This window comes from Glycine soja, chromosome 20, assembly GCF_004193775.1.
Source record: "Glycine soja cultivar W05 chromosome 20, ASM419377v2, whole genome shotgun sequence".
NCBI classification, from domain to species: Eukaryota; Viridiplantae; Streptophyta; class Magnoliopsida; order Fabales; family Fabaceae; genus Glycine; species Glycine soja.
In genome coordinates this window covers 50191396-50207443 of record NC_041021.1, presented here as the reverse complement: position 1 = coordinate 50207443, position 16048 = coordinate 50191396, and the positions used below count along the sequence as shown (strand labels likewise).

Genomic DNA, 16048 nt, shown 5'->3' with positions numbered 1-16048 from the left:
ATATTATTCTATTTGTAACCTTGATTTATTTGTAATCAAATAATTTTATTTATTTTTGACGTATACTAAAATAATTTTCAGATTTTAAAATTAATTTGATTCATTTTGATTACAATTTAAAAAGCTAATTTTTCATTAATTAATAAAAATAAACCTAATTCGATCATTCAATAACAGAATAATAGAATTTTTTTTTACTTTATGGCTTTACATGAATTAAAATTATTTACGTTTGTTTCATAATATATATACAACAGATGGCCTCCTCTTCCGTTTGTCTTTGCTGCCTATTAGTACTATCATAGGAGGGCATTTTTACCAAGATGGATTCATTTTACGAGTAATTGGGGTCGATTTTAAAAAAAATTTCTAAGAAGAATAAGTCGCACAAGTGATACAACTTCTGAGTTAGCAATTTCATTACTTTTTATTTTTTTAATTTAAGTCATAAAATTATTTATGAGTTAATTTTTTTTACAACTTTAAAATTGTAAAAGTTTATTATGTTGTTTTTAATTTTATTATATATTTTTATTAATAGATTATCTAAATTTTAAATAAATAAAAATATTTAAATAAAATAATATAAAAAAGATATAATATATTGTAAATAATAAAATATTAAAATAAATTAATAACATATAAAATTTAAACATAAAAAATATACATCATATTAAATAAAAACTATTAATAAGGATAACTAAAATTATTTATTTGAAATTTAAATATTTTTTATAATTTTAAAAAATTAGAAAAAAAATTAAACCATAAAAGATATAAACTTTTATATTTAAAAAAATTAAAATCAAACAATTTTAGAAAAAGATTTTACATCTTCAATGTCGTAAAACAAAAAAAAAATAAAAAAAAATATGAGTCGTAAAAGAAAAAAAATTACTTATAACTTTAAAGTTGTAAAAATAATTTAATCATAAACAATTTTATAACTTTAATTAAAAAATATAGAAAATATGTTACTATTTCTAATTCTAATTTCTGTCACTTATTATGACTTATTTCTTTTAATTTTAATTTGTGTCACCTATCACGACTTATTTCTTTTAGGTCATTTTTAAAAATCGATCCCAACTAAAAAATTGCACCTAAACTAGTCATAGGAGTTCTCCCAAGAAAATGAGTTGATTACAAGCTTGAACAATATATATGGACGATGGAGTCTTACATGCTACCAAAGCAATCTAAGAATGTTGTCTTGAAGCCTCTGATTTCTTCACCGGAATTCTCCCCTCTTCTCATTGTATTCATTCCCACTCTACTATAACTGTCCAATATACCTTCACAACATCATTCTTTCTCTATTTCTTGGTTCTTATGTTTTCTTCTCTATCCTATATACCCCTCTCGCACCACCTACCTTTTTCTTCACCCTTTCTTTTCCATTTCCTCCGTGTTTCTTTGCTACACATTCTAAGATATATATACACGCAACCAATTCTTGTAATGACTGGAAGAATAGTTACGTTTTATGAGTTGCATTGGGATTCCTTGTTTGGGATTATTCTTACAATAACTTTGTTTTATATAATATATAATATATTGATTGATTGATATGAATGAATATAGATATATATAGATGAGTCAGGGTATGCCATTTCATAGGTTCTAATTATATAATAGATAATAATATAATAGATTTTACTTCTAACTTATCTTATAATAATATAAATATGTATTATATCGTTTTAAAATCATTTTTTCTGAAAATTAATATTATAAAAATTCACTCAAACACATTTAAAATTTAAGAATTTATTTCATTTGGATTTTTGTTGTTGTAAGTTATTTATAATTTTTATAAAATCTTTATTTACACCATCATAATATGATCTTAGTATTAATTTTATGATAAATATTCATTTTGCTCCTAAAAGTGTGAGTAACAATAAATTTGTTTTTAAAAGATAAAAAAAAATTAAATTTAATATCAAAAATGTAAAATGTGGGATAAATTGATACTAAGAAAAATTTAATGAAAATTAATTCATATATTTTATAACTTAATGTTAAATTGATCATGAAAAAATATAATTTATTGTTAAATTAATCATTAGATATTATAATTTAATGACATAATTATTCTATGAATTTGACGATAAGATGAACATATTAAATAATTAAATTTGAATGATACATGTTTGAAGAATCAATTTTTTAACATCACACACTTAAAAAAAAAAGATTTTTACCCTTAATTTTTCAAAAAAAGAAAAATCCCTGCTCGCTTGTATACGCTTTTTGATTCTATGACTCCAAACTCGTGACATATTAAGTATTTATATTTGGAAAAAATTTGCTGACATTTCTTTGGTCTTTAAGAAAACAAAATAGCATATGGATGCATATTTAAATTAGAATTAGAATTAAATACCCCAAAACTTGAAGGCAGTGTGTTTATGAAGTTACAAAGTTAAAAGTGAAATTTGATAGCCTTGTTGCAGTAAGGCTAGTTGATGAATTTTGGTCTATTCCTACCCAATATCCTTATCTGATTCATCAGATTTGGAGCTTCAAGGATATAAATTTGTTTTCTGCATGTGCAGCCATATTCAGAGGGAAAAAAAAAATACATTGGTCGATAGTTTTGCTAAATTTGGATTATCTGCTTCAACTGGTTGTAAGTTTTTCAATTTTATTCCTGCTTTTGCTGTAACCTTCCCAATTAGATAATTTATTTGCCCAGCCCGTTAAACAAAAAGAAAAAGTGTGTTTATAATTTGTGTTTACTTTTTAATGAAATTGAAATTAAAATATTACCTTAATAACTAATGCAATAACATATATGAATTTCTTCCTGATCATTTTATATATTAATCAAATAAAAAATAAATGGTTAAAAAAAACAGCATATCAATACTTGACACGTGTCAGTCCATCGACTACCACTAGGGGCCTCAACGTAATTTCAACACATCGTCCAGCTGTGAACACATCTGCCAAAGCCACCATAGTCTTTAAATTACCAAAACGCCCCCTTCCATTTTTTCCAGCATGCATGACATCAGAATTTCACAGCACACACTCGCTGTATTTCAATTCATTGAATCATTATTATTATTTTATTTTTTTTCTTCGAAACAAAACTCCAATTTCTTTTTTTTATAAAAAAAAAACAGAAAGAAAGAAAGAAAAGGTGAAGGAGAAGAAGAAGAATGAAAGAAGAGTCGTAACTTAAAACTTAAAAATGAAGAAATTAAGGTATAGTCCCCTTTTTTGACCGAGTCAACCCACGCGCAGCCACCTCACAAGTCACAACCACCTCGGCGGCGTTCAATACGTCGTCGTTTCCTCAACAGAAGAAAGGAGCTCGCGCCGCTCTGAATTCTCGTGCGATCTGTTTTCTATTTCTTCATCCCGGCGAGTTAGTTGGTGTGATCGGAGATGATGGGTTCGAGGGGACTGTTCGGGTGGTCCCCGCCGCACATACAGCCTCTCACGCCCGTCTCTGAGGTGTCGGAGCCGCCGGAGTCGCCGTCGCCTTACCTCGACCTCGGTGCCGAGACCTCCGCAACTCAGCCTATGGAGGTCGAGGAGGAGATGGAGGAGGCCGACGAGATTGAGCCGCCGCCCGCCGCCGTTCCTTTCTCCCGCCTCTTCGCCTGCGCTGACCACCTCGATTGGTTTCTTATGCTCGTCGGCTCCATCGCCGCCGCCGCACACGGCACTGCTCTCGTTGTTTACTTGCACTACTTCGCCAAGGTTCTCCGGGTTCCACAGCAGGGTTTGCCGGAAGAGCAGTTTCACAGGTTTAAAGAGGTTCGTTTTCGTTTCAAAACCCTAGTTTTTGTTGTACGCAGGTTCTATATTTTAATTAGCTTCTGGTAATTTGATTTCGCTCAGCTTAGGCAGTGAAAGTCTTGTTGTGAACTGTGCTATTAGTTTTTGTAGGTTTTATGGACTTGGTTGCCGTGTAGCCTGAGGTAATCCAGCAATTAAACTTCCATTGAAAACTGACCTGACTACACTAGACATATCATAGCATAGTCCTTCCCCTATTTCCCTTTTTCGCAAGGGTTTTTTGTCCTTGTCAGTGTATCACACGGGTCTTCCAAGTCTTTAGGGCCATGCTGATACTTTGTTAAGGGTTCCAAACTCAACATTGGCAACTTTGTGTGTGTTAGGTTCCTTATTGATTACGCACATTCATGTCAATTTCTACATCAAAAACGTTAAAGCTACAGTGTATGTATTGCTTCAAAAGATCATGCGTCAAGGGGTTGGATGAGAAACCAAAGTTGTCGTGGGACTTAACCTGACACCTTATGATGCCTTTTTATGTTATATTTTGGCCTGTTCTTTTGTAGTTATAAACTTACTATTTATTGGGTTAGTCATCACTCATCACTCATCAATGATTTTATTACTTGAACATTTGGAGAGTGATGCTTGGAGTTTTTTTTGTCTAGCATGAGTAAAGTGTTAAGAAAATGGGAAGAATGGGAATCCAGATGAAGGGCTAAGGGTGACGATGTGAGACATGGAATGGAAGGCTGGAATCCCTATTTAAAGAACTTGCTCCTCTCATCAAACCTGGCTTTAATGAGTGGGCAATTAGAGCCTGGTTTGTCCACCTGCTGTCTGATGAGTTTGAGCAGCAGCATGCCACTGGCTGGTTAGGTGTGAGACCTTGAGCTGCCATTAAAGGAACCTCTTTCCTCTAATCTCGACTTTACATTAATTGTTGACAGAAGAATTGTTGGAGAGAAGTTTCATTGGGGTTATGTTTAAGGCAGGGCAATTTTTGGGCACATGAAGGGATTTTAGGGTCGGCTAACTGGATATTAACAGTAATTGCGGGTATATGGACGTTTAAAGGGTTTTGGAATTCAAAAAAGGATTAATTAGGGTATTGATGGGATGAATTTTGTTGCTATATGGCAAGGAAATCAAGTCTTGGGTAGAGTGCAAAACTTGAGAAAGTTGAACAATAGCTAAGAAGCAGAAGAAAATAAACCTAGGCATTTCACCTAGGGTTTATTCATAAAACTGATTATTCATTTCATTTCTCTTTTTGGGCGAATATAAGGAGAAAAACATTAACAATTATTCAATAGGATGCCTATGACATATCCTCTAAGAATAAGGAATACAGTCCTAATACTATAAGGATTTAGACTTCCTATGATGGTTGGAAAATATATCAAATTGAAGTCCAATATCATCTAAATAACAAGCTGAGCCTGAATTCAACCTAAGAAAATTACCAAAATAGACCTTGCAAAGAAAATTCAAAATTTAACAATTATGACTAAGTATGATATTTGGAATATTACAATTGCTAAGTTGAGTAAATAATATTAAATTGAGGCAATCTGACCTTTAAACTTAGGCATTCTTGATGCTAGCACGTCTTGCATCACTAGCACTCAACTTTTTACAAATACATTACTGTTGTTAGCTGGTGTGCAAATAATAATTATGTAGAAGAAAAGTCGTTACATCATTTAGCATGGTTCAACCCACAAGTAATGAATAATAGATTTGTGTTTTAAACTCGCTTCAAACAGTATGGCTGTTCATTTTTAAACTGGTTAATTCAGTGGTTGAACCATATGACATCATAACAACGTATTTAATTATTTCGCAAGGCACTTAGTTTGTGAACCAGATGTGAAAAAGGGACCTGTATGCTTATTTACCCTTGTTTCTTCTGCAGCTTGCTTTAACCATTGTTTATATTGCTGGGGGAGTTTTTGCTGCTGGTTGGATTGGTAAATTAATTACAAGTAATGTTTCTTATTAGATTTTAAATTTAAGTTTCATGCAATACTAATTTTTCTTGTTTAATAGAGGTTTCGTGTTGGATTCTTACTGGAGAACGGCAGACTGCTGTCATCAGATCAAAATATGTCCAAGTATTACTTAACCAAGATATGAGTTTTTTTGATACTTATGGAAATAACGGAGACATTGTGAGTCAAGTATTGAGTGATGTGCTGCTCATTCAGTCTGCTCTTAGTGAAAAGGTTTGTTGTGCTCTTTTGTGAATATTCTCTCCTTCGTAAATTTGTTATTCTTTCCAGATAATATCTCAATACATTTCATACAGTGTGTATTGACTTTTGATGATACAGGTTGGGAATTATATTCATAATATGGCAACATTCTTCAGTGGTCTTGTTATTGCTTTTATCAATTGTTGGCAGATTGCATTGATAACATTAGCTACAGGTCCATTTATTGTTGCTGCAGGAGGAATATCAAATATATTCCTCCATAGGCTTGCCGAGAATATTCAAGATGCATATGCTGAAGCAGCCAGCATTGCTGAACAGGTTATTAATTGTTAAATTTTAATTCATCCTTGCATTGAACCAATGTTTGCTTTATTCATAGATTCAATTCTATTGTAAATTTCAGTTGATTTTAATTTTACTAAACACCAAAAGAAAGAAAGGATTTAAATCTGTTTGAAAGTCTTTCATATCATGATATCATGTATGTGATTCTGTATCTTTCCTTGTAATATTATTCATCCAGTAAGTGTAGTACAATTTGCGGCATGTAGAGGAAAGTTCTGGAGAATGTCTTTGATAGAACCAAATTTTATGTTTTTCTTTACCAATTTATGGAAATAAGACTTGCGTGAGATGTCTGTTACTTAGATGGTATCAATTTATTTGATAGAAAGAGAGTTTCATTAGAAAGAAAAAAGAAAAAAATATTACTTGGGGGAGGATAAGATATTTTTTTTAAGAATTTTCTATTGCAGCAAGGTTACACTTACCTTTTTGCATATTAGCAACTTCCTTCTCGTAGACATGAGCATAATACGAAAGAGAAGTCATGAACATACGTTAACACATTTAAAGGCACACAGACACCCTTAAATATGCCAGCATTATGCTGCAACTCAATAGTGGAAGGCTGGAAGCTCTGTTTTGCTGACTGCATGTTGAGGGTAGATCATCACTATCTTTTTTCCTTCAAATAGGAACTAAGAACTAGGTCACAATTTGTGAAATGGTATCTTTGAAAGAAAATGCTTCTAGATTCTACTTGTAATTTCTGTTTGTAATCATGAATAAGTTGTCACAAATTCTAAGATTATACACATATAAGAGATATTTATAGCGTTGGTCCATGCTTCTATTTGTGTTCCTGCTTCATTGGATCCATATTTAGTTGATTTGATAATACATGGAACAGTTTTGATGTTTACTTATGGTTGGAAGGGAATGAATACAATTGCCTTGATTTCTTTATTTATCTGTAAGTTTGGAGAAGCTGCACCCTTTATTGATATTTTTGCTTTAATGGTTTGAGTTTCGTGAAGTGGAAAGAATGGTAAAGTTCTCATTATTTGATGAATCATTTTTTGTGCCATCAGTTCTGAATGTGTATAATTTCTTGTGATGCAGGCAGTTTCATATATAAGGACCTTATATGCATTTACAAATGAAACATTGGCCAAATATTCATACGCAACATCACTGCAAGCTACTCTTAGATATGGTATATTAATAAGTCTCGTTCAAGGCCTTGGCCTTGGTTTTACATATGGGCTTGCAATATGTTCTTGTGCATTACAACTCTGGGTTGGAAGGCTCTTGATTATACATGGAAAAGCTCATGGTGGTGAAATTATAACAGCTCTGTTTGCTGTGATTCTAAGTGGCTTGTGAGCTTCATTCCCAACTTCTATTTATTTTTTTCTTTATTTGTTTTACATTTGCTTACAGTTTTTGTTAATTTGATTAAGGGGATTGAATCAAGCTGCAACAAATTTCTACTCATTTGATCAAGGGCGAATAGCTGCCTATAGACTGTTTGAGATGATAAGCCGGTCATCCTCATCTTTTAATCATGATGGCAGTGCTCCAGCTTCTGTCCAAGGAAATATAGAGTTTCGGAATGTTTACTTCAGTTATCTTTCTCGCCCTGAAATCCCTATCTTGAGTGGGTTTTATCTCACTGTTCCTGCTAAAAAAACTGTGGCACTTGTTGGCAGAAATGGCTCTGGAAAAAGTAGTATTATTCCCCTCATGGAGCGGTTCTATGATCCAACTTTAGGTAATTGTTTTCCCCTTGATAGTGCATATTTATTCTATATTTCATCTAAAGCACTTTATAGGTCATTTCAGATTTAAATTAATTTACCAATCTGTGGTTCAGGGGAAGTTCTTTTAGATGGTGAAAACATAAAGAATATGAAACTGGAATGGCTAAGGAACCAAATAGGACTGGTCACCCAGGAACCTGCTTTGCTCAGTTTGAGTATAAGAGACAACATTGCTTATGGGCGAGATACCACCATGGATCAAATTGAAGAGGCTGCTAAAATAGCTCATGCACATACCTTTATCAGCTCATTAGATAAAGGTTATGACACACAGGTGAAGCTTGATTGACATGATCATATGAAGCCTATTGTTCTTTTTTTGGTTTGTATGTTCAATTATATCTTTTTTGGTGGGAATCCTTTTTCACCTCCTAAACTGGGGCTTCTGTCTTTCAGGTTGGCAGGGCTGGTCTAGCTTTGACAGAAGAGCAGAAAATAAAACTTTCTATTGCAAGAGCTGTGCTTTTAAATCCATCAATTCTTTTGCTTGATGAGGTTACTGGTGGACTTGATTTTGAGGCTGAGAGGTCTGTTCAGGAGGCTCTGGATCTCCTCATGTTGGGACGCTCAACAATCATAATTGCTCGAAGGCTTAGTCTTATAAAGAATGCTGATTATATAGCTGTTATGGAGGATGGTCAACTGGTTGAGATGGGTACTCATGATGAGTTACTCACCCTGGATGGCTTATACGCAGAGCTTCTTCGATGTGAAGAGGCCACAAAACTTCCTAAGAGGTCTGATACTGCCTCAAATCATGCTTCTACTTTGTTTATGTTTATGGAGAATATAACACGACTATTTAAAAAAAAAACAGATAATATGATGGTTGAAGTGGCAATAGTCTGTTAAGAAAATGAATTTCTATAGTAATAAACTAATCATTGTTACACTATGGTTGAAGCGGCAATGTTTAATGCTTTTATAATTTGCAAGATTTCACCATTTGCATGTAGAAAATGACTTTGTTCTCATCCAGGATGCCTGTTCAAAACTACAAGGAGACTGCAACTTTCCAAATTGAGAAAGATTCTTCAGAAAGTCATAGCTTCAAAGAACCTTCATCTCCTAAAATGATAAAGTCACCCTCTCTTCAGAGAGTTTCTGCCATATTTCGGCCTTCAGATGGCTTCTTCAACTCACAAGAATCACCAAAAATCCGGAGCCCACCTTCTGAGAAGTTGATGGAGAATGGCCAGTCTTTAGATTCATCAGATAAGGAGCCATCAATAAAAAGGCAGGATAGTTTTGAAATGAGACTACCAGAGTTACCCAAGATTGATGTTCAATGTGTGCATCGACAAACATCAAATGGTTCTGATCCAGAATCTCCCATTTCACCTCTTTTAACGTCCGACCCTAAAAATGAACGCTCCCATTCACAGACTTTTAGCAGACCTGATTGTCATTCTGATGATCTTTTGGTGAAAATGAGTGAAACAAAGGATGCAAGGCATCGAAAACAACCCTCAATTTGGAGGCTAGCAGAGCTTAGTTTTGCAGAGTGGCTTTATGCTGTGTTAGGAAGCATAGGTGCTGCTATCTTTGGTTCTTTCAATCCCCTTCTTGCTTATGTTATTGGTCTGGTGGTGACAGACTATTATAGAATTGATGAAGCTCAGCACTTACAAGGGGAGATAAACAAATGGTGCTTGATCATTGCCTGCATGGGTATTGTGACAGTTGTTGCCAACTTTTTACAGCATTTCTATTTTGGTATTATGGGGGAGAAAATGACAGAAAGAGTTAGGAGAATGATGTTCTCAGGTGCGTAGATTTAAGCATTTTTTTTCAAAAAAAAGAATTGGACTTCTGAACTCTACCTAACCTGTTTTCATAACATCACAGCCATGCTTCGCAATGAAACTGGATGGTTTGATGAAGAGGAAAATAGTGCTGACAATTTATCCATGCGCTTGGCCAATGATGCTACATTTGTGCGAGCAGCATTCAGTAACCGACTTTCCATATTTATTCAGGACAGTGCTGCTGTTATTGTTGCTTTTCTCATTGGTGTTTTGCTGCACTGGCGATTAGCACTTGTGGCCTTAGCAACACTTCCAGTTCTCTGTGTTTCTGCTCTTGCCCAGGTTTGCACCTGCTTTTCTGATTTTGCAATGTAATTTTTGCTTGTGGAAGGATTGTGCTTGTATTTCTTTTGTCAACAGTCTGTAAAAATTTATGCCTGTTCAAAATTCAGTGCTTTTGAAATGTATATTTCCAATTTCCCATGTCTTTTCATTTCAACAACAGCCGAACCTTTTCCCATCAGGTGGGGATCTTCTCAAGTCATGAATGAAAAATGAAACGTGGATGCTTATCCTAAATTGTACTATTTTCTTAACATATGGCCTATCATTTTCTTTTTTATTGCATTCATTAGAAGCCAGTTAAGGTGAATTGCTAGTTAGTATGACCTATTACAATGTGTCTCCTTTGCCTCATGAACGATACCAAATCCAAAAGTCTTGAAATGTCTTAGAGTCAGAGTTGGTGTGTGGCCTGCTAATGTTTAGAAAGGAAAGGCTGAAAAGAAAAAAAAAAGGCATTGTTTCACTCATGTGTATCAGTGCATCTCTCTATCACTCTTAATTCATTTGCGTGACTGTATCTGTTTCACTGTGAAATTAAGAGTCATGATATTTGAACACCCAAATAATACAAACATCATATTAACATCTATCATTTCTCTCTATCTCTCTTTTCATGTCATGCCACATCACATCATCAATCACTTGTTTCCTCTGTTCCTATCTCCCTTGGTGTCAACACCTCGAGTGTCCAATTATCTTTTTCCAAAAGAACAATAATGCATGCATCTCGAATGGTGAAAAACTAAATGCACATTCAGTTGTGGTTGTTTTAACAAATTTGATATCTGAAATTACCTGTGGCATTGTGATAAATAACAATTATAATTTGTAATATACCTTTTCATGTTGAAGTTATCAATAGTCTGTAATAAGTGTAATTTCGCCGTGTCTTTGCTAATTTTATTCTTCAACAGATTTAATGTTTATCCTTTGGAAATAAAAGTTTCATTGCATTTTATTACCTTGCAGGATCAAGGGTACTATGATTGAATTTGCCTCTTTATGGGGGTTTCGTTTTCATTGATGGAAATTCTTATTTATGTAAATTTATGTTTAATTTCAATTACTAAAACTAATGGACCTGCTTTTGCTAACTATGTGAATGACTGATAATGCATGTGTCTTGATCTTGCAGAAATTGTGGCTTGCTGGCTTTTCAAAGGGCATACAGGAAATGCACAGAAAGGCATCTTTGGTTCTTGAAGATGCAGTTAGGAATATTTACACTGTTGTTGCATTTTGTGCTGGTAATAAGGTGATGGAACTCTACCAGTTGCAGTTAAATAAAATATTTAAGCAAAGCTTTCTTCATGGAGTGGCCATTGGTTTTGGATTTGGCTTTTCACAGTTTCTGCTCTTTGCTTGTAATGCCCTTCTACTTTGGTACACTGCACTATGTGTAAATAAGAGTTATGTGGATCTACCTACTGCTCTCAAGGAGTACATTGTTTTCTCATTTGCTACATTTGCCCTTGTGGAGCCTTTCGGGTTGGCTCCTTACATACTTAAGCGACGTAAATCTCTCATGTCAGTGTTTGAAATTATAGATCGTGTGCCTAAGATTGATCCTGATGATAGCTCAGCACTGAAGCCACCCAATGTATATGGAAGCATTGAGTTGAAAAATATTGATTTTTGTTATCCTTCTCGACCTGAAGTGTTGGTATTAAGCAATTTTAGTCTCAAAGTCAATGGAGGACAAACAATTGCTGTAGTGGGAGTTTCGGGATCAGGGAAGAGCACAATAATATCTTTGATTGAGAGATTCTATGATCCAGTTGCCGGCCAAGTTTTGCTAGATGGGAGGGATTTAAAACAATATAATTTGAGATGGTTGAGGAGCCACCTTGGTTTGGTTCAGCAGGAACCAATTATCTTCTCAACTACCATAAGGGAAAACATCATATATGCCAGGCATAATGCCAGTGAAGCTGAAATGAAGGAGGCTGCAAGAATAGCAAATGCTCACCATTTCATTAGTAGCTTGCCTCATGGTTATGACACTCATGTTGGGATGAGAGGTGTTGACTTAACTCCAGGACAAAAACAGAGAATTGCAATTGCAAGGGTAGTGCTTAAAAATGCTCCTATTTTGTTGTTGGATGAAGCTAGTTCATCAATTGAATCTGAGTCAAGCCGAGTGGTGCAAGAGGCTCTAGACACCCTAATAATGGGAAACAAGACCACTATTTTAATAGCACACAGGGCTGCGATGATGAGGCATGTGGACAACATAGTAGTTCTAAACGGAGGAAGGATAGTGGAGGAGGGGACCCATGATTCATTGGTGGCAAAAAATGGTCTGTATGTCCGATTGATGCAACCTCATTTTGGTAAGGCTTTGCGCCAGCATCGGCCTGTTTAGATTGGGAGTATATAATGTGAGTAGTTGCAACTAATGTTGCTTCATGAGAATTGTTTCATATATTACTTGAGTTGAATGACTGGTGATTGCTGCACCTGGTGGAATTTTCCAATGTCAGGTGGAGGCTTGCATGTAGCAAGAATGGGAGTATTGGATCAGCACTCGGCATTGGTTGGCATAAGAAGAGGGTACTGTGGCAGGGGTAGTGTAGGAATTAAAGATAGGAATTTGGAATTTGGTTGCTTTGAGACTTTAGTATTGAAGCTGAGGATGCATATTCTTTTGGAGGCAAGCAGTTTAGACTGACGGTGTTGTCTCCACGATATATTGATTTGTTTTACAAAGAGAGGAAGGCGGCGGAATCAACACTAATTCAGTTGAGTTACTCTTCTATTGGACTTTTCACTCTTCCTGTCTCTCAAGCGCGGATGACACTACTGTAGTTTTTTTTCTCTTCAATCTTCATTTGTGAAAATTGTAGAAAATACAGTCTCAACTGTTCTATAACCTATGTATATACATAGCGAAAGTCTAGAAGCAAAATTCCTTTAGTGCTTGAATTACACGAATTCACCAGTTTTTTGTCCTTAGATAATAGATGCAAATTTCCACGTGTATTTTGTCAAGTAGTTTGAGATTTTATGAAACTAATTTGCTATTTTTGTTGAACTTTTCTACTTATATAAAGTTATAAACAGACAAGTGAGTGTGGACTGTGGAGTATTACACTATACATTATTTTATCTACAAATGTGAGATTTACATCTTTTACAGCAATGTGATGTCTACCATTTTGTTAGATTTGGTTCGATTTCTTCTTACAAGTTTCCCTGACAATGATATGATTTTTTTCTTCTTATGAACTGTCATCTCAAATCTACTTGGGGAGATTTTTCATCCCCGTCCCACAAGGAAAGAGTTCCCATACTTTAGACCCCCGCAGAGATTACTGGATAACAGAAAATTGTCATTCTGACGAGCACCTAATCTTAATAGAAAATAAAGAAAGAGTATCTGCAAAAGGGCATTTTTAAACCAAATGCATCAAAGGCAACTAATATTAACATGCTGCCACTAAAGTTTGGCTTCTTTGCTTCCATCAAAACCTGTAAAACTAGTCTAAAAGTGGTCCAAGGATATATGGCACACCCATCATTCTCAAAATTGTCTGGCCGAGAATTCCATAAACTACTGCCGCGGAACAATGCAAGAATACACGAGGAACAAATTTTGAGTTTGACCACGTGACACAAAATAATGAAATTTTAGACTAGCTATAATAGACGACCTTTGCATGTAATGTACGGAAAAAGAATTTCTATTGGTATAGTAGAAGATATCATATCATTCACTTGTAAAAACTTATTTTGCTCTGATATACAAATATTTCAAACTTGATATGTATGCAAATTAAAAGTCGTCTGTCTTGCATTGTCCCGTGACATTTTAGATGTCAAGAAGCCTAAAGGAGTCTGCTACCACTTTAAGCTGATCTCGAAATCTTTTCCATCGCCTTTCATTGGCTCCAACAATTAGCGTGTAGTACCTTCCTGTAAAAAAGCACATGCTGTTAGGTAGCATTGGGACCATGACAGAACATTTATCAAGGCCAGTGACACATTGAGATAGGAGAGGGTAGTGGGTTGGTTACTTACCATTTCCTATAGCAATTGTTGCAAAGGAGGCACTAGAATAATTTGGTGATGTAAGTATATATTCAAAGGTATAGTAATGTTTTCCATCTATGGTTTTCTGCATTCAGAATTCAAAAATAGTTTTAAGTATATATTTAGAATTCAAAGATATATATTTAATAGTAAAAACATTGAGGAAGAAATAAAGTGAGAAGAAACCTCCTGCATGTCTTTTATTGTTGGTCTTTGGTTTGGTGCAGCATATATATGTTTCACCAAATTGTATATAACCTGGTTAAGATACAAACTAGTTAAGTATAAATTAGACTACAGAACATATTCGGAGACAATTTTGCAGCATCACCTCTTCCATAGGACCCAAATCTCGGATGTCTTTCTTCTCAGTGGGTATAGATTTCACCCTTACATTTTGTAACTGTAGATATCTGTCTTTGAATGCAGAATCAAGAGCCCTGAAGTCAAATTCCTAGGGAAGAGATACATTCAAACTTGTAGCACATTATCTTCTTGTAATAACTAGAGTGTCTGTGAGATTAATAGGATTCTTATTTCTTACCTTCCAATCAATGGGGTATACGTAAGAATACCCATCTTCATAGTCTAAAAAAGCTCGGCATCTGTCTGATTTTTCTACACGACAAAGAGTAATGGAATTCCAAAATTTCAGAAGATTATGACTAGACTAGTCTCTTCAGTTTTACATATGAAGATAGATCCTTTTAGTGAAGTGAAACTTAATAACACAAAATATGATCACATCAGCTGGCATGAATACCTTGAGCAAAGACCAAATTTGTTGGTTGTTAATTTGCAGTTAATGCTCCAATGCCCAACAGTAGTGGTCTTCTCTGGCAATGACCTGAAAATCGTAAAGGAGATGAGATAAATTATTTCAAAATCCAGTACTACGAAAGATAACTCTGTTTATCATCGAATTCTCATTTTTCACCAAAAACATAACTAGGAATGATTCAATTTTCTAAATGCACAGTGAATTCAGAGAGGAATTTCTTATCAAAATTTAATAAAGAATTACAGATCATTAATTTTGACTAGCACGGACATTGAAATACTCATTCTAAAGTGAAATTGATCCCTGAATCTTGATAATCGGTAATTTTGCTGTGTTTCAAATGAACACATTTTCAAGCAGTTTAGTCAAAGTTCTTACTTTCTCCGCCGGGGGTTGTCTCCAATGCACAAAAGACGGTGCTGGTAGATGAAGTTGCAGTGTTGCGAGGCAAACAATTTGAATGCGGCAAGTTTAGCTGAAAGAGTACAAAGTAGAGTAGGTGTAGAGCTGTGTGTGTATAAAGAAGATTGACTGAATAGAATAGAAAAAGAAATGATCAACACACACCTTATGGGATAAGCAGGGTGAAATCCAGCTCAAAGAAATTGCCATACTTGACAGTGGTTTAGAGCTTCACTATTGAGATAGTGTTTGCTGGATAATAGAATTCAGGCCTTTGATTTTGATGTGCTCATATCACAATGAAACATGTTTTTATCATTGGAGATAACCAAGATGTCTATGATCATTATTCCAGGAGACTAGTGTCTTCTCTTCTACAATTCTGGTTATCCAAATTATTTTAAATTAATTTATTAGTTTTTTATTTATTTAGTCTTCTCAAATTTTTAACATTTAATTTCATCCTTTAATTTTTAATATATTATTTAAAATAATGTTTTCTAAAATATATTTTTTAGTTCTTTAATATTTTTTTAATTTTTATTTTTAATATATTTATTTAATTTATTTAATTATTTTTACTTAATATAAACTAAAATTAAAGAAAAACTATAAAGAGTAAAATGAAAACAAAATTATTTAAAGAAATAAAATCAAAAC

At 34.2% G+C, this 16048-nt stretch overlaps 1 protein-coding gene and 1 pseudogene across 2 annotated transcripts; one reads left to right on the top strand and one right to left on the bottom strand.

The window, feature by feature from the left end:
- Positions 1 to 3128: 3128 nt before the first annotated feature.
- On the top strand, positions 3129 to 13281 carry LOC114403772 (ABC transporter B family member 20-like). Of its 2 annotated transcripts, XM_028366929.1 has the most exons (12): positions 3129 to 3774; positions 5675 to 5729; positions 5809 to 5984; positions 6068 to 6092; positions 6190 to 6293; positions 7380 to 7639; positions 7721 to 8031; positions 8134 to 8354; positions 8477 to 8817; positions 9060 to 9847; positions 9929 to 10170; positions 11309 to 13281. In XM_028366929.1, exons 1-12 carry the CDS (start codon positions 3400 to 3402, stop codon positions 12536 to 12538), a joined length of 4128 nt encoding a protein of 1375 aa, XP_028222730.1. In that variant the 5' UTR covers positions 3129 to 3399; the 3' UTR covers positions 12539 to 13281. The 2 variants fall into 2 exon arrangements, with proteins under 2 accessions (XP_028222730.1, XP_028222729.1); XM_028366928.1 differs by lacking the exon at positions 6068 to 6092 and having other exon boundaries at positions 6093 to 6293.
- A 412-nt stretch (positions 13282 to 13693) lies between these two features.
- LOC114403773 lies at positions 13694 to 15733 on the bottom strand (annotated as a pseudogene).
- Positions 15734 to 16048: the final 315 nt, after the last annotated feature.

What these genes read in the sequence shown, in the direction of transcription:
- LOC114403772 (XM_028366928.1), top strand. Translation starts at nt 3,400, where the DNA reads ATGATGGGTTCGAGGGGACTGTTCGGGTGGTCCCCGCCGCACATACAG. An exon ending in AGTTTCACAGGTTTAAAGAG is followed by an intron (nt 3,775 to 5,674) that starts GTTCGTTTTCGT and finishes TTTCTTCTGCAG; the next exon opens with CTTGCTTTAACCATTGTTTA. An exon ending in GCCACAAAACTTCCTAAGAG is followed by an intron (nt 8,818 to 9,059) that starts GTCTGATACTGC and finishes GTTCTCATCCAG; the next exon opens with GATGCCTGTTCAAAACTACA.